The sequence below is a fragment of the Alosa sapidissima genome, chromosome 23 (assembly GCF_018492685.1).
Source record: "Alosa sapidissima isolate fAloSap1 chromosome 23, fAloSap1.pri, whole genome shotgun sequence".
Lineage (NCBI taxonomy): Eukaryota > Metazoa > Chordata > Actinopteri > Clupeiformes > Clupeidae > Alosa > Alosa sapidissima.
Genome location: NC_055979.1, coordinates 10978207 through 11003804, shown reverse-complemented (window position 1 = coordinate 11003804; position 25598 = coordinate 10978207). Strand labels below are relative to the sequence as shown.

At 43.9% G+C, this 25598-nt stretch overlaps 1 protein-coding gene across 13 annotated transcripts; it reads left to right on the top strand.

Moving 5' to 3' along the window:
• The first annotated feature begins 3756 nt into the window (after positions 1 to 3756).
• abi3bpb (ABI family, member 3 (NESH) binding protein b) lies at positions 3757 to 25597 on the top strand. 13 transcript variants are annotated; one of them, XM_042080257.1, is made up of 22 exons: positions 3757 to 3935; positions 6748 to 6816; positions 6898 to 7030; positions 8441 to 8622; positions 9050 to 9105; positions 10454 to 10487; positions 10728 to 10805; positions 11128 to 11202; positions 13279 to 13479; positions 14678 to 14863; positions 15620 to 15685; positions 17295 to 17381; positions 18937 to 18996; positions 19268 to 19381; positions 19543 to 19632; positions 19817 to 20026; positions 20314 to 20419; positions 21502 to 21581; positions 22956 to 22985; positions 23765 to 23923; positions 24843 to 24965; positions 25151 to 25597. In XM_042080257.1, the coding sequence occupies exons 1-22, from the start codon at positions 3770 to 3772 to the stop codon at positions 25264 to 25266; spliced, it is 2421 nt and encodes an 806-aa protein (XP_041936191.1). In that variant the 5' UTR covers positions 3757 to 3769; the 3' UTR covers positions 25267 to 25597. The 13 variants fall into 13 exon arrangements, with proteins under 13 accessions (XP_041936191.1, XP_041936193.1, XP_041936198.1 ...); XM_042080259.1 differs by lacking the exon at positions 11128 to 11202; XM_042080264.1 differs by lacking the exon at positions 13279 to 13479.
• Position 25598: the final 1 nt, after the last annotated feature.

The window sequence follows — 25598 nt, the reverse complement described above, 5'->3', positions numbered from 1 at the left end:
AAAGAGAGAGAGAGAGAGAGAGAGAGAGAGAATGTGCCTGTTTATCCACGTGTAAGTGTGCAACACAACAAGAAAAACGATGGGGGAAACAACACATGCAATGACAACAGCCCCCGCCTTGCCTGCGACTGATTTTTTTTTTGGCTGGCCAGAGCTGGAAAAAGTGAGGGGCTTGTGGGGGAGGGAGAGGGTGGTGTGTGTGTGTGTGTGTGTGTGTGTGTGTGTGTGTGTGTGTGTGTACTTTTGCAAGAGAACTGGATACAAAAAAAGAGAGAGAGGAGGGCAAAGAAGGGGAGATGTGTATGTGTTTGGATAAGAGTATGTGTGTTGGAGTGAGACACAGTGACAGTGTTTGTATACTGTACGTGTGAGTTTGTGTGTGTGTGTCTGTGTGTGTGTGTGTGTGTGTGTGTGTGTGTGTGTGTGTGTGTGTGTGTGTGTGTGTGTGTGTGTGTGTGTGTGTGTGTGTGTGTCTGTGTCTGTGCCTGTGTGTGTGTGTGTGTGTGTGTGTGTGTCTGTGTCTGTGCCTGTGTGTGTGTGTGTGTGTGTGTGTGTGTGTGTGTGTGTGTGTGTGCACGTGAGAGTGAGAGACAGATATAAAGGGGGGACACAATGTGAAATAGACAGAAAAAGTCCAATATAGTCCTATAGTCCAATCCCACAGAGGTCCTCTGTGTAGGAGAGGAAAACAGCTGTAGCCCTCTAAGATTGCATTGTAAATGTGACTAGAAGATCTAGTGTATGAGCTCTGTGGACCTGGACTTGGGGGGAGATTTACTTTCCCCACTGGGATTCAAGGTAAAACACTCCCAGTCAAACCGACTGGCATTCACCGCCATTGCCTCACATGTCTGGCTTTACGTTCCCCCATTCATATGGCCCAATAGCGCTTTAGAGTCAGCAAAGAAGTGCTTTATGAGATTTGGGCAGATTGACAGGAAGTTTCCGGTTTGCTTTAACAATCGACCACTGGATAAAGACTGGCTTTAAAGCTTTGTCATATGGATTTTGTCCAAACCATTAGCACTGATATTTGCAAGAGCATATTATGGTTGATGCAGTTCCATTCCCAAAATGCTCACAGATTTGTTTTGCAAAACTTTGCAAGACTTTGGATAGGGACTTACAATGAAATATCTGTGCTTGAACTGGTTTACATTGACAAAGCTTTGGCTGTCGTCCAAGTGTTGACTGCAAGTCCCAAACAAAGCCCACAAAGCTTGCGAACCTGCAAATAGATGGATGACATGTGCCAAGACTTTGTCTATTCTTTGGTCAATAATCATATCCCATTTTCCACTTGGTGACGGAGGTTGTGTGGGTTGGTGGAGCTTCTCTGATAGTGCTGAATGCTGAATGGGTTCGGCTGGCTTTTTTTTCAAACATGGCCTAATCACTGGCTCTGGAAACTGTTCAACTGTGAAACAACACATCAGCGCCAAGAATGAGTGTGCTTGGTTTCACATGTCTTGAGTGTCAAGACCAACTGTGGACCCACCCTTTCTCCACAGAGAGAGAGAGAAAGACAGGGTATGAATGTGAAAGTGAAGAAAGACAAGAGAAGAGTCAAGTTGAGAGAAGAGACAAAACAGACACCTGCAACTATGCTAGCTGATTAGGATTAGACTAAATCTGTCAGTCGAGAGGAATTCAGTGGCCAACACAAACATCCATTTAAATTACCCGCACTTGAACTCAACAGGCTTAGAGATCTCTCCCAGCCTCTTCTTCCAACTCATTAGTACTTTTAATCGGTGGCATGGCAGCTGCCCACTTATATAACTCTACTGCCTTAAAGGGAATTTACGTAGAGAGCTGGTTGTGGGCACTTGCTAATGGCAAAGCCTATGCCAGCTTCAATGCCCACGCCAATGCCAATGTCATGGCATTTAGCAGAAACCAATAAACTTTAAACCCAATGGCGATGTACTGTTCATTCTGGAGGACAACCACCAGTTGCTAGCTTCCTCGTTTTTCTTTCTTTCTCTAAACCGCAGAGGTCAAACTGTGGTCCAGTCCACCTGAAGCCTCAGAGTAAAATCCTTGTTAGTCCCCGGGGACTTTTACAACTCTTGTTGGATCTGAGGCTATAAAGTCCCCAGTAACGGAAAACATCCTTCACCATAAATTATTTAACAGGGGGCCTCAGTAACAAGCTCCGACAGCCAGGTAAGAAAGGAAGTTTCACTTTAAGGCAAAGGCATTTTTCATTGACGCATGGCCTTTATGAAAAAGCACAGGTGTTTCATTTAGGAAGGTGAGAAATATGTAAAAGAATAACATCACTTACCATGCTTCATAATTAGGGCTGACATGAGACAAAACTGTCTTATGGGCCCCCACCGTCCACTTCAATCCTAACCCTAACCCTTACCCAAGCCTTCCAGGCATGCAGCGTTACCTTGAAGTTGATGGTGGGGGCCCAAAAGACCATATAGCCATAACTGTAGGCATGACAAATGTAAGGAGCCTTTGTGAAAAAGCACAGGTGTTTCATTTATGAAGGCGAGAAATATGTAAAAGAATAATATCACTTACCATGCTTCATAATTAGGGGTGACATGAGGCAAAACTGTAGGCATGAAAAATTGAAGACGCTATCAGCGGAGCCGGTGAGTACAGTAAGTAGCCGGTGTTAGGTTGTATAACACCCCGATGCTGACAAGTCACTCAGTAGCTTTTATATGTTTTTGCCAAGCCAATGGTCTCTGGCGGTCTCCGGTCTTTTTCGTCTATTATGAGAAGGTATTTGTTTAACACGTTTCTTGATTAAAAGCCTTGAGGAGGCTTTAGTTAATGAGGGTGTAAATTTTCCATGACTGGTGATAGTCTCCAACACATTGGCCTTTTGAGAGTTAAGTCACATTAAACTCTAATTAGCGTTTTGTGGTTTTGGGATCAGCGAAGTGGCTTCTCCTTGGCTTTGACTGATGTGACTGATGACACAGATGTTGCCAAGCTTGTAATTATTTGTCAGCGTAAAGCCTCCTCTATGACACTGTTTATTTACGCTCAAATTGGGCAGAGACGCCTGATCAAGTGCAGGGTGAAATTTAGTGGCTTCTAAAACTCATTTAAATCAGTCAAAGTCTTGACAAATGAGAAATTGATGGTGAGGGGGAAGCTCCAGTATACAGTACAGGGGTTATAAGAACTAGGATGGCTGCCATTTTGTAGCTATGTGTGAATGACATAACTGAAAAAGTGAAGAGAAAGCTCCTATATCATATGTGTCAGTGAATGTAACTGTAACTTATTACAAGGCTATGCTGTAACTTATTATAAGCATAAGGCTAAGCACACACAAAAAAGCATATGAAATTTGATTGATCATAATGTTTGGCCTGAGAAAGGAAGCGTCTGTGTGAAAAGATGTATGACATTTAGAAAAGCGTGTGTGATGTGACTGATGCACAGCTGTGCCTGCCTACTACGCCGGTCATGCAAGAGTGCGAACAGAGCAAACGTGTGTTCCTCGCCGCCGGGCTATTTATGCACTTTCACTAAAGATTTTACAGCGTCCAATTCCCAAGTGCACCAAGCCGTGACCACCACCTCACCAGCCTTCAGCCACGAATCCAACACCATCAATCAAACTTCTGTGAAAATGCAGCTGGTTTTCGCCCTGTAAATGGGCCCAAAAGCCAATGCCTGTAGAATATGCACACACAGAGCATTAGGGGTTGACTTTATTGAGTGTTATTGAAAAGTTTAGAATATTTTATTTATTTATTTATTAATGTTTACTCTCACAGTGCGAAGACAGAACATGAAGGTCCGCATCAATGCCACTGGCGACACCATTGTGATGAAGTTCCTGCGACCCAACCCCGATGTCAAGCTGGAAGGCTACATCCTGGGATATGGCAGCAGCATGTTCTCCAAGCAATTCATCCAGCTACCGGAGAATGGAGAGCCCTACGAGACAGAGATTGGTGAGATATCCTCCTAAACTACTCTATTAATCTAACTATCTAACTAATCTAACTACGTTATTTTACACATAATGTCCATTACTGAGACAGAAATAGGTGTGATATCCTCCTAAACTACTTCAATAATCTAACTAATCTAACTACGTTATATTACACATAATGTCCATTACTGAGTATTTTTGATACATTCTTTAAGATTTTACAGTAGTGAGGTGTAACATTATGTGGTGTGAAAGTGATTCATGTCAAGAGATGTACTAATGTATGCTTTATTTGAAAAGTGACATTGTCGTGAGCGTTGGTCATTCATTTTTGATTTATATATATAACTCATAGTATTAACACACAGCCTCCGCTTATGTGCACACACATATAACACACACACACACACACACACACACACACATGCACGCACGCACGGACACACGGACACACACACACACACACACACACACACACACACACACACACACACACACACACACACACACAGGAAATGAAAAACCCCTCAATGGACGGATGACCCACACTAGGGTGAAAAGGCAACACATTACTCTAATCACTCCATGCAAAGTTTATTTACCTCCATAAAAACATTTCCTCTCCCCCATCCATCACCATGGGCCTGGTCCCCCTTTAGAGGTCAGCCTCCATGCCCCTTCAAGGGAGGTCAGGGCAGGGTCACCAGAGAAATAGCCTAAAGCTAATGTTAGTCTATGAGTAATGGCCATGCTTGTGGCAGCAAACTCTTTTGATTTTTTATTCTAATCTTGACACAAGCTGAACCTCAAAGTTAATCCAGTACCCACATTTTTCACATGCTATGTACTGTGTTCTACTAGCCAATAATAGAATGATTAAAAAAACCCATACACAACAGAATCTACCTTCTCAACAGCCAAGTGCTCTAACAAAGCCCATGGCAGCCTTGTTTTGATGTTGACTGTGTTCCATGGAAACAGAGGGCATAAGCGGAACTTGTATGGACCAGCAATGGGCAAAGGTCTTCCGGAGGGGCTTACAAACCTGCTACTTTGAAGTCAGCGAGAAGAATAGGACTGGATCTGTCGGGCACCTTCCCTGGCTCAGGGGATTTAACACGGCCTGTTTGCTCCAGAGAGAAATGGCCTTCTGGGATGCCATGCCGTTCCTTTCAATAATCTCCCGGACCAAAGAGGCAATAGAACTAAATGCCACACTATAAATCACTCAAGTGGTGGCCTGTCCAAAACAAAGAGAGAGAGAGAGAGAGAGAGAGAGAGAGAGAGAGGGGGAGGGAAAAAGAGAGGGCAGAAAGAACGAAAAGAGCAAAGAAAAGAAGAAAGTACAGCTAGCAACAACAAATAAAGTCCAGAATGTGTGCATTTGGACAAATTAGTATCAGGTGGTCTCCCTGTGTAGATAGATGACTAAGCCTCCATGGCCCAGTGCCCCCTTCTCTCAGTATCAACACATGATGGCAGAAGCCCCTAAATAAAGAAAGTGGCCGCTCTTTTGTGCCAGGAGGAGGGCTCTTTTCAAACACAGGTGAGCGCATGGCTGCCCCCAAACTGGAACGCCATGTTTTCTGTCCAAACACAGCTTGGAGTTCAGTTGATTGTTGAACTCTGGTCAAGACCGAGGCTGATCAGAGGGGCCATTAAAAGTCCAGAATGTCTTCGTGTAGTATACAACAGGGAGAAGTCCATATTATTGTACATAACTGTGCCTTAGGCCTGTGTACCAGCAGGAAGGTCATACAGGCCGATGTTTAGGAACATCCGAGGAACATCAGTGATAACATGGGCCGAGGGAGACAGCATGTCTGCCTATTCGGGCTAGTATCTCCATCTGGCCAGGGCCGGGTTGTGTACACTGGTTGGCACCTGCCACGTTGGCATGATTGATGTTTGTATGTTTTAGTATAACAGGCTTTGTCTTAGGTTTTGACACGGAGACGGATCGAGGAAGCAACCCAAGGAGCATCTTCTGTCGGAAGGCTCAGCAGCCGCTTCTAATAACAACCACAACTGTTAGTTAGCTGTTACTACAATAAATCATCATCTAATCGCCAATCCTGATCCCGCCGTCAAGCTTTATTGACCATCTTCAATACAGACATTAGAACTAAAACAAAACGCAACAACCAGAGAATCCAACAGCTTTAAGTGTTAGAGATAGATGAATCGTCACCTGACCACAGACTTGCAAATAGGCATCAGTGGACGTGTTCAGGCACATGGAATGTTCTAGTGGCAGTCATGTTCGAATGCGCTGGGTACTTCATTACGTCATTCTGACCTGGCCAGTTATATTTGCACCTCGCTTGTCAAACATATGTCGGAGCTCAAAACTACCTCATTATAGCTCATTATAGGGAGGTGGATGCATAGCATATGCTTCGGAAATATTTTTAAAAAGTCACCAAGGGTAGCTATCCAGATCAAGCCAAGTCAAGCCAGACCAAGGCAATGAAATGTCTAACCTCCATTTCATGTACTTTTTTAGTTTAGTATGCCATTTGATTTTGTCTTCTTTGTCATTACACACTTGATCCTGTGATATTTGGAAATGATATTTCCATGCCTATTGTAAATATAATCTTTGCTTGTAATGCCAGTTTCATAAACAAGTCCACTCTATATTTTCTAATGCTTATCAACAGGCCAATTTTGCTTTTTATGGCTTTTGTTATTGTTATTGCTAATTTTATTCATCGTTAGTTATCCTTCCTACAACACTCCTTTTACATTTTCTTTTTCCATTCTATTAATTTATTTTCCATGACGCACAGGCTTACTCCACAATCGCCCTTTTCTATGCTCCTCTCCAGATGCTGAACCCAAGTACTTGGTTGCGGTGCAGCCAATACCAACCAACGATGTCAAGAAACAATGCACAGGTAAGCATATTCCCATATGCAAGCATCCCTCCACCTTAACCTGCCCAGCATGTGAACTGTCCGACTCCCTATCCTCCACAGGTAAAGTGAACCTGGACAAACCCCTCCACCTGGTGATCGGCTCTGTGACACCCACGTCGGTCCTTTTGTCCTGGGGCACCTTTGTGAAGACGCCCTATGAGGGCAACATTATGAACGACTGCCTGGAGGATGGGTGAGTGACCACACACACACACACACATACACACACACATACACACACACACACACACACACACACACACACACACACACACACTCACACACACACACACACACACACACACACACACACACACCAACAAAGAGGTGGAAAACCTCCATTCTCTAAACTAGCTGATTCTAATAAGCACAGCTTTTCAGCCAGGTCATGATCACATAATTAGTGAAATCACTTGTGTTAAGTGCACAGATAGAACTGATACTTGATTAGGACAAGTCAACCTTTCCCACCTCTGCACCAACAGCAATAGCAACAGCAGCCCAACACCTGGAAGTACTTGGCGCTGTTTTTTTTTTTTTTTGCTTTTATCCCAGACGCTTTTCATAAGCTTGCCCAAAATCCCTAACAATGAATGATGGGTACATTAACATCATGTTTAGGGATCATTCCACCCGTGCAAAATCGGGGGGGGAAGGGCACCCTCCTTGTTCCGTGACCTGTCCCTGTGCTGTATTTCATAGTGAGAAATAGCTCTGCAGTGCTGTTTATGTTGTTTTTGAGCATAAACTCAGATTTATGTTGCATAGCAGTGCAACAGAAAGCTATTCAGCAGTTTTTTGCAAGTGTGCTCTTTCACACATGTGGAAAAAAGTACTTAAGTGGGGAGATGGGATTTGCTTCCATTGCAGGTGTGTGTCTATGTGTGTGTGAGAGAGAGAGAGTGAGTGAGAGAGAGAGAGAGAGAGAGAGAGAGAGAGAAATGAAAGCGAGAAGGCCTGATGATACATGGGACACATTGGGACACACTGACACAATTTTCCACATCTCCCATTTGTTCTGCCCTTCTCCCCTCACCCTGCCTAACTCTCTCTCTCTCTCTCTCTCTCTCACACACACACACACACACACACACACACACACACACACACACACACACACACACACACACACACACACACACACACACACACATATATATACATGTGATTTGTTTCACTTTTTCCTTCAAAAGGGGAGAATCTTGGAAAAGTCATTGGAAATTATGACCCAATCTGAAACCTAAAAAGTGTCCCAAACCATTTGTGCTCTTATTAAATGCCTAATGTCAGTTCCGTCTGTTTATGGCCTGGCTACTGCTTTGTGCATTACTGAACAAAATAAAAAAGAAAGTGAGAGAGTGACAGAGAGAGAGAGAAGGAGAGAGAGAGAGAACCTACACCAGAGTATGAAACTCAATCTGTTAACACAATGTCAGCTTAAGTGCTCTTTTTGCCAAAATTAACAGCGTCTTATAAGGACTGACCTTTCCCATGTCATATCATAAACTTGCAGGTTTCAAACCAGAAAGTACATAAATTATAGCTCAAATATCACCTAACCTTGATGTTTGTTTTTTATTTTTATCTGATACAATCAAATCAGGTACTACACAATCCGCTACAGAGAGAGGAACCGCAAATGGAACTACCAGACCTGCCCCACCAGCGACACTGTGATTGACAACCTGAAGCCTAACACCCCTTATGAGTTTGGGGTCCGCTCCAACAAGGAAGACCGCAGTGGCATGTGGAGCAAGCCTGTCATTCACAACACCAACATGGGAGGTTGGTTTCCAACAAAAACATAAGCTCACTTGATTTCCAACATTTTCAAACTCACATGAAACCACTATGAACTCTGACCTTTAACACCATGAGGCTAGGAATACTCGGAACCTTGTGTTATTATGCCTGGAGTGGTTTAAAGCAAGGTCACTCCCAACAATAACATTTGAGGCTGGCTCATAAAAACATACCAAATAGCTTTTCTCATGTCTCGCTGATTGAAGTTAACTGGCATGAAAACATCATATTTCAGCTAGCCTAAAACCTATTACAGTACATTACAAAGAAATCAGGTCACCCATGGTGGAAACGTGTAGTGCAACACATTATTTGTACCTCTTTCTTCCTTTTTTAAACATTTACGGAACATGTCAGAGATAGCATTAACACATTTTTGTTATGTTTCTACATTTTTCTTTTCTCCCAGACAAAAGCATGCAGAAGCCCATCAAGCCAAGCAGGACCGTTATCGCAAAGCCCGTGGTATGTATGGAGTTTCACCTGACCATAAAGATGTCATATTAGAGCTTTGACCTCTCGACCTTAAAGATGGCCAAAAGCATGCCAAGCATCCAGTGTTTTATTACCCTGTGCATGATTATTATAATTATCATCAAGGAGAATCACATAACTCAACAGTAGTCAGTACTTAGTGAGGAAAGTCGTTAAGTGACCTGTGAAAATAATGGTGACACGATCAAAGAACCCCATTATTTGGGGAACGAAGAGGTGAAAGGAAGGCTAGATGGACTGTCACTGGAATGAGTTGTGGTCGCATGGTATAATCAAACTAAATAGAAGTGTAGACAACACTGACAGGGACACAGAAATGGAATGGGTCGATAGAGATAGACAGGGAGAGATAGAGAGGCATAATGCGTGAGGGAAAAGGGAAGGAAAGAAAGAGAGAATTGGAAGAGTGAAGACTCAAGCATACTGAGCGTCGGTAGCACATCTGTTCCCCAGTGTTGGCCCTCTGTCACAGAGGTCATAGAGGGTCATACAAGGTCATAAAAGGTTATCTCACACCCCTGCTGTACCAGTGCAAACAAGTACTCCAACATATCAGACCTAAACATATTGCACTCATAGCAGACACAGACACCCACTCACATATGTACATGTACAGCCATGTTACAACAGTATTTCATCCAGACACTGGCACCGAAAGCTCACCTCTGGCCACATAACCATAAGCATAGACATTTAGACTCCTCAAACAAGGACTCCTTAAATAAGGATGCGCTTCCCAGTCTTTATGTGTGGTGCTAAACCAAAATTGTGTAGATTCCACTAACTACCCAAGGGTAATGAGGCAACACACACATTCTTCCTGAAACTGGACTCATCTATATTTCACTTAAATAAATAGAGATAGAGATTTTATTTAATCGAGTTTGTTAGTTAGTGTGGATTGTATATCTCTCATTTCCATTGGTATTCACATGCCTGCATCTACACTCACAGGCATGGACAGTTCAGTTGGGTGTGTGTGTGTGTGGGGGGGGGGTTGTGCATGCATCTGGTGTGCGGAAGTGAGCGTTTGGGCCAGAGTGCATGAGAACATTAGACATGGCTGAAACTGAGAACCTGACAAGGCTCACTGTGCTTTGCAGGCTCACTGTGCATTGCATAACATCAAAACCGCCTGCTTTTAACACCACAGATGGTGTTATATCATTGTTATACATACTGCCAACTAAAACTGTAAAAATGCTCGGGGAGTGGTGGGAACAGATTTGAGATCAGAAATGTGATCCTCTTATACCCCCCAAAATACAATCTGTTTGACTAAAAGAATGTTCTGTTTTGTCTTGTCCTGCTTGTATAGAAGCCCATGATAGCTATCTTCCCTCCACGTCCTGGTAAGTCCTCTGAGAATCTGTCACTGACCAATCTCATGTCCATTGTAACTCAGTACACATTATCATTGTGAAAATGCACTTTAAAATGCACTTTGGCTATCACCTGTTTTTTCATGTTTCAGAATGTTGCACGCATCTTGCACACACACACACGCACGCACAGTCACACAAACACACACACACACACAATACAGAATGATCTGAAGTGAGAATACAATATTGTCTTCCTCCCTATGGCAGCTCTTCACAACAGAACCCAGTCCAGATTACCTCTTCTCCACAAACCAGGCTTTCCTGGAGCTCCCAGGACATCTTTTGGTAATTTTCCTTTCTCTCTCTCTCTCTATCTCTCTCTCTCTCTATCCCACTCTTTCATTTCTCTGCCCTCTTTACATCTTTCTGTTTTATTGCAGTTGCTCCTTTCCAACATCTGACTCTGTTTAGAAACACACAGAGCAGCAGAGAGACTGTTTCTTCTATCATGCACACACAACTCTTTATTTTAAGAAAAACCTCCTCAGATGAAATCGGGATGTCCTCTTTCTCCCTCTCTCTCTCTCTCTCCCTCTATGTCTGTGTTTTATTTCTCTCTTGTGACGTTTGCGCCCGGTTATGAAACGATTACGTTATTCCCCCGCAGCTCCACCTCAGAACCACCAGGAAACTGTGCCTGGCCTGAACTCCAATGAGCCGCAATGGCCACAGTTCCCATTGGGTAACCACACGAGAATTTTTTATTTTTTAAATCCATTCAGCTTCACAAGCAGTCAGTCACCGCTTGGCTTTCCATCTGGCTGCGAAAGGGGTACTGGTTGGTTGGGGAGGGTGGGAGGGAGGGAAGGGGAGGTGTCTGAGGAAAAAAAAATCAGCTGGTCTGATTGATTGCATGCTAGCATGCCCCATCAAAAGTAAAGCAAGTCCACGAAAGTCTCTAGTCCCCATGGAGAAGATGGCTGGAGATTGCCAAAGAGATAAGAGGAGTAAGTCGCCCAGGAGGGGTCATGCGCTGGGGTGACTCAGCCGCCATGGCCTCCTCGTGTGGTCACGCATGGTTTCTTGAACGAGCGTATCATCAATTCATCCGCATTGAGGGGTCGGGGCCATCATGGGGCACAGCAATTGCTTGTTCATGCACTGGCCTTCACATCAGTCATATTGCACAGTTCATTCTCTCTCTCTTTCTGTCTCTCTCTCTCTCATATGTACTCTACCTCTCTCAATGGTACAGTCTTCACTCTTCTTTCATCCCTCTCTCTCTTTCTGTATCCATCTATCTTTTTTGTGTTCCATACTTTCATTCATTGCCACTCTCCATGTCTCCGTCATTCCATCACCTCCCATTGATATCAGCATCTTTTCTGTGTCCAGTCCACCATTTATCATGTCTATTTGTATACTCAAAGTATTTCTGTGTGTCCCATCCTTTCCAGAGCAACACTTCACTCCTTTATCTTTCCTCTCAGGATCAAAGATATTCGTTTTCAAACACCTTTAGTTTACACCCATGCTATGAATAAATAAAAGTAATTCAGCATTGGTCCAAATTTAAACTTAGTTATAAGATTGAAAAGACAAGATTGTTGTAGCTGGCATGTTTGTGTCAGCTACAACTTTTGATCCACAATCATCCCTCTACCCCTCTCTCTCTCTCCCTCTCTCTTTCTGTCTGTCAGCATCTTGACTGTCTGAACTCAGGAGTTTTCTGACCCTCCTGAGGGAGTTTTGTTTTCAGAGTTGCTGCACCTTGATTGGTCATTGGCTATGCTGAAGAGCACAAGTCTGCATGTGGTCACTGCATGAGGAAGTTGGAAGGTTCTAATCTGACTGGGCTACTGTCACCTTAACGCCAGATGCTATCTGAATGAGTTTCCCACCGCTAGCTAGGTAGTTAACCGTCCTTAACTTGTATATGGTAGTGAGAACACATGAATGAATGCAAGCTATGACTAGAATGTTAGCTAGCGGCTTGTCCTGGATAAGAGGAAACTTGATCGGATTGCATCTGGTGTCATCGGTCTCAGTAACCCTCAAGTTAGACCTTATAATTCTCAGTCACCATTTTGATTCTCTAGCAATGAAAGACAGAAGTCTGGAGTCTTCCCTCCTCTCTGTCTTTCTCTGTTTTTCAAATCACACTCTTACAAAGCCACATAACATACTTTTTACAGTGGCTAATAAAAATCAAAAGGTTCTACATTGAACTCAGAACATTATTGGTTCTTCACTTTGGTTTCTTCAAAGTTTAAAGCTGAATCTGAAAATCCCAATCATGTTGATAGCTACATAACCCTCCACCAGAGGGTAACTTTAAGGGTTATTTTGTTTAGATCGGCAGAAGAACTCTTAAAGACTCCAGATTCTACTTTCCTCCAGATTCTCATTTCTACTTTCCCTTCTGACTCTGAGTATTTACTACTTTTCTCTTTGTGTTTTCCACGGGCTTCAATGATTATGAGACCACATCAAGTCAATAAAAGCTCACTTTGTTAGTGGGGATTGTATAAACAGAGGATGAACTGAAGTTCACTAAACCAAAATAAGGAAAGAAAGAGCTTTAAGCAACCATCAATAACAGGCACAGAAAGAGCCTCATCTTTCCATGTTGCCTGGAGCTTATGAAGACAATTTGTATGCCTGCCATTCAGTTAAATTTCAGTCCGACCCAAACCACGATTTAAAAAAAGATGGCAGTGTAAAAGTAATCCATATGTCCAGCCCTTTTGAAGTCCAAGCTGCTACCAGTTAGTGGTCTCCATAGTCAGAGCTCGTCTCTCTCTTCTCTCCCTGACAGACACAGACAACCATGTTAGAAATGCCTCTTCCCAGTCAGTGGACGTATCACCTGCCCTTGCCCAACCTGTGCCCACCAAATCCCACTCCTCTTCCTCCTCCTCCTCTACTGCCCCTAATGCCCCATCACACGGTGATACACATCGAGGACAGACACAGACCAGGGCACCTAGTACCACACAGAAGCTGCATAATCCCTCGGGTAAATTCCCTGTTTTCATTTCGATCTGGATAATTTTCATGTTTTTTTTCCCCCCTTTCCTTCCAGCAGCCTAAAGTTTTCTCTTTTCTAGCTGTTTTCATCTTGAGTCAAGGTTTCCTGCAGGTTTTTTATGAAGTGCAAACTTATTTCAGATATTTTAGAGACAGACAAGAAGACCAGACAGTGATTTCCAAAGAGTCTAAACATTTTGACGAATGCAAAGAATAGAGTAAGCACACACAAACAAACTGACTGCTGGTTCTTCATGCAAAAGGACAAAGCAGGAAAACAGATGCGCTGAGAAAGATTTTTCTCTGAAAGGAGTAACTTAACCCTCCACAAACAGATAAAAGCCTATCTTTCCCACAGAGCTCCCTAATTCTTCACAGGAAGGACAATCTGCTCTGATCCCTGGCTATGTCTGGGAGTGAGCCAATGATAATACCTGGACTAATGATGACCTCAGCGCATTAATCCGCCCCCCTGTCCATTCGCTTGCGACTCGCGTGCCTTCACTGTCTGACTGCTGTATGTTGCTGTGTCTCTTCAGTCATCTGACTTCCACTGCTTTCCTGTTTTTCATGGAGCACATATCAATTCATTTATTCACAGGAATGCCTGCTGCACTTACATTAACACCCAAAACAACACACAAACACACACACACACACAGAAAGACACCACTGCTGATATTAGTTATCTATTACAGTATGCCTGTTTGTCATCCAGAGAAAGGCTACACTGTGCACCCAACATTGCTATGCATATGCTAACATTGCATTGCTGTCAGTGAAGCATATTGTACTGTTTTACATGTTTCATTAAGCTGTTAAACTATAATCAAAGTAAATTGCTAAATTGTTTGTAAAATGCTCTGGAGGAGTAGTGACAACAAGAAAAAGTGGAATGGCTGCTACATCACCTTTCACTGCAGTTATAGATTGCTGTTTTAGGGGTACAAGAAAAATAATCCTCAATGCAACTCTGAGAGTTATATACTATTCCAATGCAATACTTGATGTGCCAGCTATTCTAGCTCATTTAAAAAACAACATTATCTTTGTACATTTTTAATCAGTTCCACTCATCATCCTCTCCTGCTCACATAGCCTCGGCAAGCCTTACCATACCACCCACTTTTAACCACAGTCATAACACTGTAACCAGAGATGGCACTGTTTCTTGTTCTTCACTCTAGGTAAAAACAACGTGAGACAACTGGCCTCCTCTCATCCAGCTAAACCGTCTGACTCGGTGGTTGTGGTGTCTGCCAGAAATCTGACGTCTCAAGGCAGAAAGCCGTTCTCTCCCTTCACTAACGGCATGAGAAACCCTTACTTTCCCAGGGCCAATGACTCCTCCAAGATCTACAGGAGAATAGGGGGTAATGGACCTCTTTTAACCCCCATGCACCCTTTTTTTCCCTTCTTACCCCCAGTGTTAACCTGCAGAACCTCTCCACAGGCACCTCGGCCCCCTTACGTAACCTTCTTTACGGAGCGTTACGTTCTTTTCCTTTTTAAACTTCACTCCACTCCATTCCACCACCCCACCGCACGCCACCCTAAAACCCTAAAAAACCTCCAAATGCAGTCATCTCCTGGCCAGAGCTTGGCAATGCACTGCCTCGCCTAAGAACCTAGCCTCCCTCCCTCTCCAGACATGTGGTGTGTGTGTGTGTGCAGACAAGGCGTCATGCTTCCTCATCTCCTGACAGGTTTACAGTCAGAACAGCGCCCATGATTCATTCTGACAGGCACGTCTGTTTGACCGTCAGGAGTGTTTGACGTTGCCCAAATGCCCCCCCCCCCCCCCCCCACACACGCACACGCACGCACACACACACACACACACAAACCCCTCAACTCCCATCCCTCTCCAACCCACACACCTATGCCAACACCACCTCAGACACCACTGAAAGGCAGGCCAAACATGAATGCCCGCCAGATTTGCGCCTTGGTAGTGCGTGCGTGTGTGTGTGTGTGTTGGTGTGTGTGTATGCGTGCCAGACTGCCTCGTTACACACTCACTTCCCTCCTCCTCCTCCTCCTCCTGACTACAGCATAAACAGTGTTGACGGTGGCTTGACTTGGCGTGCGACTTTTCTCCATAACGTACCCTCTTTTTCCCCCAACAGCCAATGGTGAACACCATAAGGGCCTGTCCCTGCCCAAACCTGTCATGTGGTCCCGCTTGAGAATGGGTAAAGAGAATCGGTCACTTCTCCCCCCCCAACCCATCCATGCCCTTCCCTCAATGTTTTGTGTTTCACCCATTAACCCACCCTCAGCTGCCGCTGTGATCCAGCTCCATGTTGGTGTCCTGTGCCCAACTCAAACCCAACCTGTCCCAATCCATCTCATCCCAACACCATGCCATCAGTACTGTACCTGTCGTTGTGTTTGTTCATCCCATCAGTCCCCCCCTCCTCACCCACCTACGCCTCCATGTGTCCATGTTCTCATGTGTCTTGGGTTTTTGTACTGCGAGCTTCTGCAGAATCAGTGCTATTGCGGGCTTCACGTTATAGGCTAACAGCTGGGTTCTTTTTAGAGACACGATGAAAACACATTCACCATAAAAGATTTAGTTTACATCAATTCAGAGATTGGCATCAGATAAAACGTACCACAGAATATGAAAGACAGATTGGTGCAGTTCAGTTGTTCAGACTGATCAACTTCAGATACAGTTTCAAGGTCTATTTACTGGACCAGAAACTCAAAGTTAGCTTTTGGGATCTTTGGTCCGTGTCATTTCTATACAACACATAATAATGTTACTCTAAATTGACTTCTGAAGTAACAAAAAAGAACCAAATTGTCAGACAGCACATCTTTCTGACAAAACAAGTAACTTGTGGCTAAGAAAACCATCTCGAGGTAATCCAGTCATTGGAAAATGTTGAGCCACCAGCAATGTTGCTTCTTGTCGAGGATCCCTTGGGTCCTCTGTCTGTGTTTTATAGCTTCTGGTTGAGGATCACCATCTGCATGAGTGTTTGCATGGGTCTTGTGTTTTTTGTGCACTGGGCATGAGCTCCATCATGGTGTGAGGGTTCTGCTGTTGTCCTCCATTCTGTATCCATTGTGTGTCTGACTCCAGAGTGTATATAAAGAGAGCATCCAGTGTACTCCAGGTTAAAATACTTACCATACCTACTGTATATATGAGGGAGCAGAGAATACCTAGGGCAAATAGAGGAAACTATTAATCAGTATGTTGTACTAGACTTATGATTAAAATGAGAGTTCATTGTACTTGTTCATTGTACCTTATGTGCATTGTCCTAAAAACGTTATGTTCCCTGTGCTGGGTAGAGAGCTAGCAGTAATTTAAATTCATGACCAAAACAACACATTAGGAAACTTACACAGGACCATCAAATAATGTGGACTGTGCTGTATTCTTAACCTGAAGATAATACTGGATGTTTTTTTTTTAAATACACACTTTTTGAAATGGAAAATATGAAATGTCTTGTGTTGGTACATTTTGTGTGTTTATTCAATATTCACAGTATCATGTAATGTACATATGGTAAATATTTATTCAACTTTGGTAGTGCTGTATGTTTAACTGCATATGAATGGTTGTTTTTGACAAGGTTTAGTACTATGCAAAACAGTGGAATACTTTGGAAGAAAACTTTCCAAGAAATGCCCCCAAAATAGAGAACAGATGCAGTAATAGGATGCTTGAATAGCACCCAAAAAATGACAAAAAAAAAAAAAAAACTATTCCAAAACAAATTAAATGCCCCCGCTCTCCATTCAGTGTAATGCATTTTAATTGTGGTGCTTTCCCTGCAGACAACAACCCTCTGTGGCAGGACAGTAAACCCCATGTCCACGGTGGTACTGAGCAGTCAGGGCCTTCCATTGTGAAGCAGCACCATGGTAAAGATGCAAGTCCTAGTCGTTTATTTTGCACTCCCAGCTCTGGCTGCCCGCTGCCTCGCACCCCCATCAATCGGTCAAAGACAGCATGAGACCCTACACGCTCTTGGAAAATCCAAAACATTGGTCAGCTCTGCCGAAGGGCTTTGACTGGGTCTTTGGAAAATACTTTCATGAAAGGAAGTATGGCGTCTTTTGGTCTCTGGGCTTATTTTAAGAACCAGAGTTTGGCATGTTCCTATCCAGCTTCGCAAAGCTTTTTTTTAACTGCAAGATGTAAGGAGCAACGTTCTGTTTAATTACTTTGTCCTTTGATGAATGAGAGATTTTGACAGACTTTGAGATTTTGACTTAATGTAATTTTAATCTATTTTCCTGGGGTAGGTCCACGTCGCTTAAGCCTTTTTTGCTTTGGGCTGGTTTGCAACCATTGAGTTTTTAGAACAATGTGCTTCAGGGAAAACTGGATCTCAAGGTGCCAATGTTTAGTCCCCTCTTGTGCAACTGGGGAGAGCTTTGATGCTGCTCATTTCATTACAAATTACAAAAATGTGTTTAAAATGTAAAACCTGCAACTGATAATTGAACACTTGTGCTGACACTTGTAAGAAGGATGAATATTGCAGAGTGCAGTTTTCATAACTACATGCTTGAGTTATTATTGTTGTTATAACTTGTCAGTTCAAGAAAGGAAGAATCTTGTTGAATATGTTTGCTAGACCTTGTAGTTTAATCTCCAGACTACATTAAAGAGTATGTGAAAATGACGTATTTTGGAACCATAGGGAAAAAAGACATCTGGATATTGAAAAGCCTGAGCTTTTTGAGTGAAACCATGTTCTGCTAGAACAGACACATTGCCTTGATACAAACGGCATGTTTTGTCAATGTGGATATTTATGCATGGGTTGAAAGCATCACATTGATATTGTTTTAAATTACAAGCTAGAATATTTCAGAGCTGGGCAGACATCCACTTGGGGTTTATGTTTGGTCATAGCCTCTCTGGAGCTGGAGCGATGTCTTGATTGTCAGGAATTTGGCCAAGCAACAAGAAAGGGGTAATTGGCAACAGACGCTTTTGTTTCTTTAGAGTGTACTTTGGAGCACGTTGGAAACAAGAGTTTTCTTTTTTAATGCTGCTACTTTTTGGCATTTCTATTTTGATGTTTTAAAGATAATTAGGCGTGAAGTACAATATGGTATGAAGCAGAAACCTAACAAAATTGTAACTTTGCATAATGGTTTAAAACCAAATTTGAGAGAAGGGTGTGAAATCACACATTTGCTGTGTACCCTTTTTTTTTACAGCATTGGTGTTTGTATTCACTCATTTTGCTCATTTTGAGAGCTCCCGTCATGTTTGTGTAGTCCCCTTGACAGTTTAATGTTTTGACTACAATGGGGGTAAGTCTACTTAAGTGTTCCACTGTTTTTCATGTGACAGTAGATGAAGGGGCACCAAGTGTATTGTCTAATGCAGTGCTCATGTAGCCTAAGTCATTTAGCATGCTCCATTCTCGTCTCAATTACCTTCTTTTTCCACTGTCTATAGGACCACCTCTTCGTCCCACCATCAAAAAGACCAATCTGGTGGGAAAGCCAGGTGGAATGGGTGAGTAGCCAGGTCTATAATACTGTCATGACGTAAACAGAAGAAAACAAAAAAGTTTTCCTTGCTGACTAATGCTAAGCTCAACCAGTTGGCCTGCATACTTGATACCTGAGTCAGTTTATTACTGTAGCCATAAAACATTGGCTATAGTAGCCCTGCAGTTATGACTAGCGCCATTAGTGCTAGCAACTTAGAACGTAAAAAGGTTTACTTTAGTTATGGAAAAAGCAAAGAGAAAGCTTTCTTACCCAGTGCATTTTGTTCTCCCCAGATAAAGTGATTGATCTGAAACAGGACAAGGCTGATATCCTCAAGCCCAAGCTCCAACCTCCAACACCCAAGCCAGCCAAACAGGCCAAGACAACGCCGGCCCCAGACACAAACAGTGAGAGAGAATAACCCATCCCTACTTTGTCTCATATAACTGGAGGATTTAGCTATCTTTCTATCCATCAGTGGCATGATATATTTTGGGTTATGTGTAGCAGGAAGTTATATTGTTTGCATACACAGTCTTAGCTATTGCTGTATATTATTTTTTCACAGACAATCGCTCTGAAAGCTGGGAGACTTCTTCAGCTTTTAGTTCACTCCCTGCCTCTGAGGTTGATGCTCTGGGCAAGAAACGCTACATTGGTAAGCTATACGCTACATTGGTAAGCTATAGTTTCTCTAGACTTATTTATGACCATACGTTGTCATGGTCATGGTCATACATGGTCATAAATAAGCAAGAATCCCAAACTCACTTTAGTGCAGGCCTAAATGTCATCTTCATGGAGCGTACCGTTTATTAACAGACAAATATCTCTGCCCCCAGCTCCTCATGTTGTTTACAAGACGGACAAGAAGCCGGAAGAACCTTGCTCCATCACCACCTCCCTCACATACTTCCCAGACGACGAAGCCACAGAGTCGAACGTCACGGCCCCACCAAGGTCTGCACCGCAGAACCTCACCGTGGTCACTGTGGAGGGCTGTCCCTCCTTCATCATCCTGGACTGGGAAAAAACGGACAATGACACCACAGGTGAGGAGTGTTGGAGATAGAGAGAACATAGAGACAAAGAGGGAAAGACAGAGAGACAGCTGAATGGAAAAGGAAATTAGGTCAGAGGACTGAACAATGGGGTCGGAATGCTCACGTTTTAACACTTGAGCAAGACACTTTACCCTGAATTGCTCCAGGGAGACTGGCCCTTGTAATAATTGATGTGTGTACAGTAAGTCGCTTTGGATAATGGCCAAATGAATCAATCAGTAAGTAAGTATTAAATGGCTAGTGAAACTAATGGGTGCTTTTTGCATATGCTGTAGAGTATGAAGTCATCTCCACCACCAAAGGGCCTGATGGGGAGCAGGTCTCCATCCTGACCACCAACCAGACGCACACTGCAGTGGAGAACCTTCGGCCAGAGAGCAGGTAGGCCTACTAGGCCTTGACTTTTCCATCATTTAGACTGTAATATGTAATTGCTTTTTCAAAGAATCACAGAAGGATAATCAACCAGAGATAATGTATCATAAAACTTCAGTTTTGATCTTCACAGCCAAAAGCAAGACTTTAGGTGCAGTTTTAACTTCTTACAGGAGGTTGCACAATAGGGGTCATTGAGTTGCATGGAAAGGTGCGTGTGAGGTGCATGGAGAGTAGAGTATTGGGTATAGAGTATCCCGGCTTTTGTGACATCCAGTTGACCTTGATCACTAACACATGAGCTCCTGTTTTTTTATGGGAAAGGGGGAAAGAGCACAGGGACCTGTGGCTTATCTAGGGCAGGGGAGAGGTGGCCGGACTGCAGGCCACGTGGTGCACAGGGACCTGCGGCTGGCTTATCTAGGGCAGGGGAGAGGTGGCCGGACTGCAGGCCACGTGGTGCACAGGGACCTGCGGCTGGCTTATCTAGGGCAGGGGAGAGGTGGCCGGACTGCAGGCCACGTGGTGCCAAGGGAGAGGCTGCGGTCTGCGCGGAGCCTAAGATAGGTGGGCAGCTTGCCACCCCACTTTTTTTTTAACGAGGGACGGCGATCTGGCACACGGCGCCTGACAGAATATAAACCAGGGCTTCCTATGAGCACCGCCGAGAGACACGTGGGCCACCGGCCCAGCATCTGAACATCTCGTCTGGAGGAACGATTAGAGGAGGTCGCTTGGCATGCTGTGGCCCGAGTCTGGAGAATAAATGTATCATTTATCAAGACCCTGGAGATGGGAGGGTGGGGGGAGGGTTGGGGTGGGGTGGGGTGGTGGATTTCGTTTCTCCTGAAAGCAGCAACGATGGCAAAGGAGAAAGAGAGAGAGACAAAGAGAGAATCCCATGTTCCCATCAGGTTCATACCCAATCCAGTTTAATATCCTCAGCGTTAAGTCGAGTTCCTACTCTGTGAAAAGCATATGGCTGGCCGGTCGGAGAGAGGGGAAGTGAAAGTGATTTAGGGCTTTTGAGGCGAAATCTGGGATCTGTGATGTAATTCCACCCTGACCCATTCCTTCTTCTTTCACAGCTACGAGTTCAAAGTGAAGCCCAAGAATGAGCTGGGAGAGGGCCCCTCCAGTGAGCCAGTCTCCTTCAACACAGAATCAGGTACAGCCCTGCCTGCACGCATGAACTCCATTAATGTTAGATAACAGCATCTGGCAAATGACTAAAGCTAAAGGTCATGTGAATTAAGAGCAATGGGGGACTTTTAAAACATACATATCGATAAACAACATGCACCTCTATGTTAATTTGCATTACTGTCATTTGATTTATGGTGTTGAGTGCATTTGGTACCTATCTCTAAAGTGGTTAGAGCAGCCTTAAGTCACCTTAAGTCTTCAGGCACTATATTGTCATCATGACGTAACAGATTCTTTAATATAGGAAAACCCAGATGCAAAAAGATAAGTTGTCATTGTGCTGCATATTGAAAGTATTAAGCACCTATTACTGAAATAATAGATGTTTACAAAGTACTTGTAAATCCTTTATTGGTGTTGGCTTAAGGCGAAAACTTATCCCCATTAAGTGACAATGCCTTTAATGTTGAGAGAGCCCTGACACATGCAAACACGCAAAGTGCATATGGTACAGTACAAGGAGGCCAGAGTTAGAGCCTCACAGACCTGCCAGCCCTTGTGCTTCCCCCAGTCTCTTACCTTGCTCCGAGATGTATGTAATTAACTGGCCATTATTAACTTAATGATTTCAGCATGTCCCCCCATTTTCATAACCTTGGCTCAGAGCTGTCGAAGCCTCCCTGGCTCGCTGTCACAGAGCCAAGACCCCCCCCCCCCCAATACTGCCCCTCATCTTACATACTGTTGGCCGAGGTCCAGGCCTCACTAACAACATGTCATAAATAAATAGCCAATAAAGACTCACGTCATCTTTATGTTTTATGGCGGCGTGGCTCTGGCTTCAGGGGGGAGTGCGCGGGCCACCGCGCTGTGGTCTCCCCTCCACGTGTGAGCTTAGCCCGTCTGACGGAGACGGCCGCTCTGATGAGTTACCCCCACCTCCACCACCGAGCTCCAAGAGTCTGATCAACCCCCCCCCCCCCCCCCCCCAACCTCCGTCTCCCCTCACAGCGCTTGGCAGATAGCCGGCTATAACGTCTTGCCAGTTGCTCTCTGTGGGGTATGGGGCTGAGAGGGACTTGGAAAAAGCCCCCGAGTCAATGCGCTCCACTCTAGAGAGTTCCTCTGCTAAAATCTGATTTGTTGATCTTTTGTGGCCGTTTATGTTTTGTTTTGGAGGCGGGGTGCGGTGCGGGAGGAGAGGATAATCGCTGCCCACACAGACACACACTTTTGTGGCTCTCGTTTCTTTTTATTTCTCCTCTACTTCGAACTAGTTTGTTTACTGTAAGGATCAGTATCAGTACAGTGTTTACTGCAAAATCTGACTAGTTTTTAACACAATCATCTCTCTCTCTCTCTCTCACTCTCACTCTCTCTCTTCCCCACCATGCAGCGGATCCACGAGTGAGTGAAAACGTCTCAGGTAAGACCGGCTCTCTCGTTGCGTTTCTCCCCTTTCTCTCTCCCCTCCGACTCTGCTCCCAGCTCGCACATTCCTCTGTGCTGAATGAATGGATAATTTAATGAACAGCACTGGCAGACAGATAGAAAGATGGAAGGAAATAAGGAAGGAAGGGGAGAAAGAACGACTCGTGCAGTCAAGTCCACAGAGAGAGTTTTCTCTGCAAAATACACATATGGTCCCTCCACATCTCCACCTCCCCCCTCCCTCTCTCCCTCTCTCTGTCTCGCTCTCTTTCTTCTATCCTATGAGTTCACTTCTTCCACACCCTACACACAGCCAGACAAAACATTTACTCAGGAACAGCAAATGAAGTAGGCTTTTTTCTTTCTTTTTACCCCAACCCCCCCCTCCCCATACAGCTCCTGCATACACAGGGACAATTACCTTGATACACTCAAATAAATGTTTTCTTTGGGTGCCCAGTGTTATGTTTATCTCGTATTGTTATTTCTGCTGTCTGGTTATAGTCAAGAACTGAAAATCTTAACTCTGGCCCTCAAATATAATGGAAGGAAGGCCAACAAAAATAAAGTGTCTAACAGAGTGCACGCCAACCTTTTACATGTCTGGTAATTTCATTGATAGCAAATGGCACATATAAACTGCTAAAAGATAAAGCATTCACAAGTGAGTTCACAATGGCTTGTTTCACTGCATGCATTTCCCATGCAAATGTGCTGTGCTTTCCCTCAATCTTCTGCAAGGCTGCAATGACAAGTTAAACATTTTTCCCCCAGGAAAAGATGCCATTTGGACACAGTTCCCGTTCAAGACTGATTCGTTTTCTGAATGCAATGGAAAACAATATGTGAAGAGAACCTGGTACCGCAAATTCGTGGGGGTTCAGATCTGCAACTCTCTCAGATACAAGATCTACCTGAGTGACTCTTTGACTGGTTAGTCTGATACATTTTTTAGTTTGTGCAATCAGCAAATGATATCTAATTGCATGTATGGCATCTGTTCATTTGTTTTTGCTTAGTATAAAGAAGAAAAGTTGCACAATTCAGCTTCAGATGGTCTTGAAACAAACCAAGTTTATTAGAAAAAGATCACTTTTCCACCTTCACAACCACCTTCACAACCTTTCACTAGTGATGTAGTACTCGAGTCCGGTCTTGAGACCAATTTCTGCTTTCTCGGTCTCGTCTCGGACTCGTTCCTTCAAAGACTCGGTCTTGACTCGGTCTCGGACCACAGTGGGAGGAGAAGGACTCGTAATTTCAGACCGAGTCCTCGAGACCAACGCATTTTTTATGTTCATATAAAAAAACAGACAACACATAACAACAATAATAATAAAATGCAATGTTGACCGGCATTATTTGAAAATGACATCCCATGGTGCAATGCAAAGATACTGCCGCCAGAGCCGTTTATTTATCTCTATGGTTCTGCTGCCGGTGAGTGTCTGTAGGTCAGCATAGTCCATATTAAGACGTTAAGACTGCTCCTCTAAACAATTCCCAATCTAGCTTAGTCTGTAGGCCTAACTGTTGATTATTAACTGGGGTGATATTAAATTATGGATATTAAAACTGCAATTTTTTTATGGTCTTGGTCTCGACTCGGTCTCGACTCCTAAAGGACTCGGTCTCGACTCGGACTTGCTTCCTCAAAGACTCGGTCTTGACTCGGACTCGACTGTATTTGAAAACCAACAGACTCGGTCTCGACTCGGTCTCGACCCTTCAAAGACTCGGTCTTGACTCAGACTCAGCATAGGCGGTCTCGTCCCCATCACTACCTTTCACACTTTTCACAACCAACAAACGTTAAAACGACATTTTTACATTTTGTATTGTACATTCTCAGGTAAATTCTACAACATCGGAGACCAGACTGGCCATGGAGAAGACCACTGCCAGTTTGTCGACTCCTTCCTGGATGGCAGAACAGGCTCCCAGGTCCCTGCAGATCACCTACCAGCCAGATCAGGTAATGCGTTTCACTGCAAACCTTAGCAAGTTCAGACAAAGCCCAAATACACAATATTAAGAATGGTTGCTATGTGTCATATGTATGGTTTCTCTTTGGTCTCTGTTGAGAGTAATATGCTTAACACCATTTATTCAGGGATAATCCAATACCAACCTGACTGAAGTTTCTTGTTTGGTTTCCAGGCTACTACAGAGCAATGAGGCAAGAGCCAGTCAACTTCGGTCACATAGGAGGAAACTCTCACATCACTTATGTGTCATGGTACGAATGTGGCACACCTATACCCGGGAAGTGGTAGAAATTCTCCAATCAAACTCCATGGGGAGTCAGGAGGAGAGAATCCCATTGGCTGGAACATGTGGCTGTCTTGTCACAAGGTTGGCTTGTGATTGATTAATAGCAAAAGTATGGGGGAGGGGTGGTTGCTGTCTATGCTGCGCACTTTGTGCTGACAACGCCCACCCCCTCCCTAAACCATGTATAAACATGTACAGAATACAAGTGGCAGGGAAATTTATTGAGCGCATTTGTGGTATGTAATAGCAACTTAGTCTCATCTCACTATTTATCAAACATAACAAAAAAAACAAACAAACAAACATCAAGAAAGAAAGAGAAAACAGAAAGAGT